The 1,932-nt window shown below is 35.7% G+C and overlaps 1 protein-coding gene across 1 annotated transcript; it reads left to right on the plus strand.

Annotated features, from left to right (window-relative positions):
* The first annotated feature begins 504 nt into the window (after positions 1-504).
* LOC130736281 (uncharacterized) lies at positions 505-1,209 on the plus strand. The gene has a single exon (XM_057588122.1). It carries the CDS (start codon positions 505-507, stop codon positions 1,207-1,209), a length of 705 nt encoding a protein of 234 aa, XP_057444105.1.
* The last annotated feature ends 723 nt before the right edge of the window (positions 1,210-1,932 follow it).

Here is a 1,932-nt window from a genome sequence, read left to right on the forward strand (position 1 = left end):
AAAATTTGTCAACAAAGTTACAGCTTCCGCATTATATAGATCAAATTATGCAGAAAAGATAATTGCTTGTAAGGTATAGATTATGAAATTAAATATACGAAGGATTTGTATCATCAAAGTGATCAAATGTGTTTATTTAATTTCATGATGTATCGTTGCAATTTACAGCCCATGGTTTTGATGCTATGAAAGGATTTAATGGGCTTATGATATTTTATTATTATAAGAAATATTTGTGTCACCCAAAGGTGGACCATTACTTATAATATATGGCATTAAAGAAAGAATTGACATACTTGAAATATGTGTTTATATATCCAAAGATTTATAAACATGTTAATTGTTTGTCTATTAAAGTAGTTTTTAATAGCATCATTATTGTTTGAAGTTATGAATTTAAGTTACATCCAAATATGGGCTTAAATGCATTGGTAAAGTTATTTGTTTGAATCCATTTAAATTACTCAAAGCATTAATGTGTAAGCTTATCAATGTTTTGCAGCTATGACTTCTTTCTCTGCTGGGGTCACTGGTGTGATTAAGTTCAATGGTCTTAACTATGCTGATTGGTCGGAACAGATTCAGTTTCAACTGGGTTATATGGATTTAGACCTAACAATAGTTACAGATGAAAAGCCTGCAGCCATTACTGAGACCAGTACGGATGATGACAAGTCTTATTATGAGGCTTGGGTAAGGTCTAATAGGTTGTGTTTGAACTTAATGAGAATGACAATGACTGAAAATGTTAAGCCATCCATGCCCAAAACAGACAATGCAAGGGAATTTATGACAAAAGTTAAGGAGTTCTCACAATCAGACATAACTGACAAGTCCATTGTGGGAACTCTAATGAGTGAGTTGATGACCAAAAGGTTTGATTGGTCTCAACCCATTCATGATCATGTGACTAGCATGGCAAATCTGGCAGCAAAGCTGAAGTCCATGGGTATGGATGTAAGTGAGTATTTTCTCGTACAGTTTATCATCAACTCACTTCCTTCTGAGTTTGGCCAGTTCCAGGTGAACTACAACACCATTAAGGAAAAATGGAACTTTCAGGAAATTAAGGCCATGTTGATTCAGGAGGAAGGGAGATTAAAGAAAGAGAAAGACCACTCCATTCATCTCACGACTCATGATGGAGCTAGTAGCAGCAAGGCTAAACCAGGTAGAAAGGAACAGAAGAAGGACAAAGACTTAATGTGAGACCCAAGTTTTTAAGTTTGGAATAAACCGAATAAAATTTCTTTTCACGATTAATTTGATGTAACGTGAAGGGAAAACCTGAACAAGGGTTAAATGGATGGAATGAATTTGTGAAGGAGAAAGTTCAAGAAAAGCTAAGGATTGTATCAAAGTCGATAAAAGTTATAGCACGACTAATATTAGCATTAAACCTAGGACAAGAACCTTAGGAAAGAAAACTAAGTTCCACCCTTCGAACACTATAGGAATAATTCCGAAAATCTTCAAGAGGAATATAAGACTTTCTCTCATTCCTTTCCATAACAAGCGTTTCGATACGAAACCCTGGAATGTACGAACGTCAAATTCCAATACTCGGAGGTTTGCCCAAACCGAATCACTGATAGTTCAGAAACCCTAAAACCAACGGACGATGAAGACTTTTTCTATTCCGAGCTTCAAACGAAGATTCCACCCGCGTTCGCCTATTTATCTCGATATTTCTAATCTTTCTTCAGAACAAAGTTTTCTCATCCGACATCAACTGCAAAAAGTAGTTTTCGGGTAGAACCGATTTACACCGACTTCTGATCATTTGATTAAATTCCAAGAAACCTGTTTTGAGTTCTGGAATTCTGTCGCCAGAACCTATCTTAGAATTCTCCGAGGATTACACAGGAGAAATCGGAATCGCGAAATTTTCATTTTTCCAAATTTCCCGAAACCTATAAATAGCGGGAAAAT

Source organism: Lotus japonicus, chromosome 2 (assembly GCF_012489685.1).
Source record: "Lotus japonicus ecotype B-129 chromosome 2, LjGifu_v1.2".
Classification (NCBI taxonomy): Eukaryota; Viridiplantae; Streptophyta; class Magnoliopsida; order Fabales; family Fabaceae; genus Lotus; species Lotus japonicus.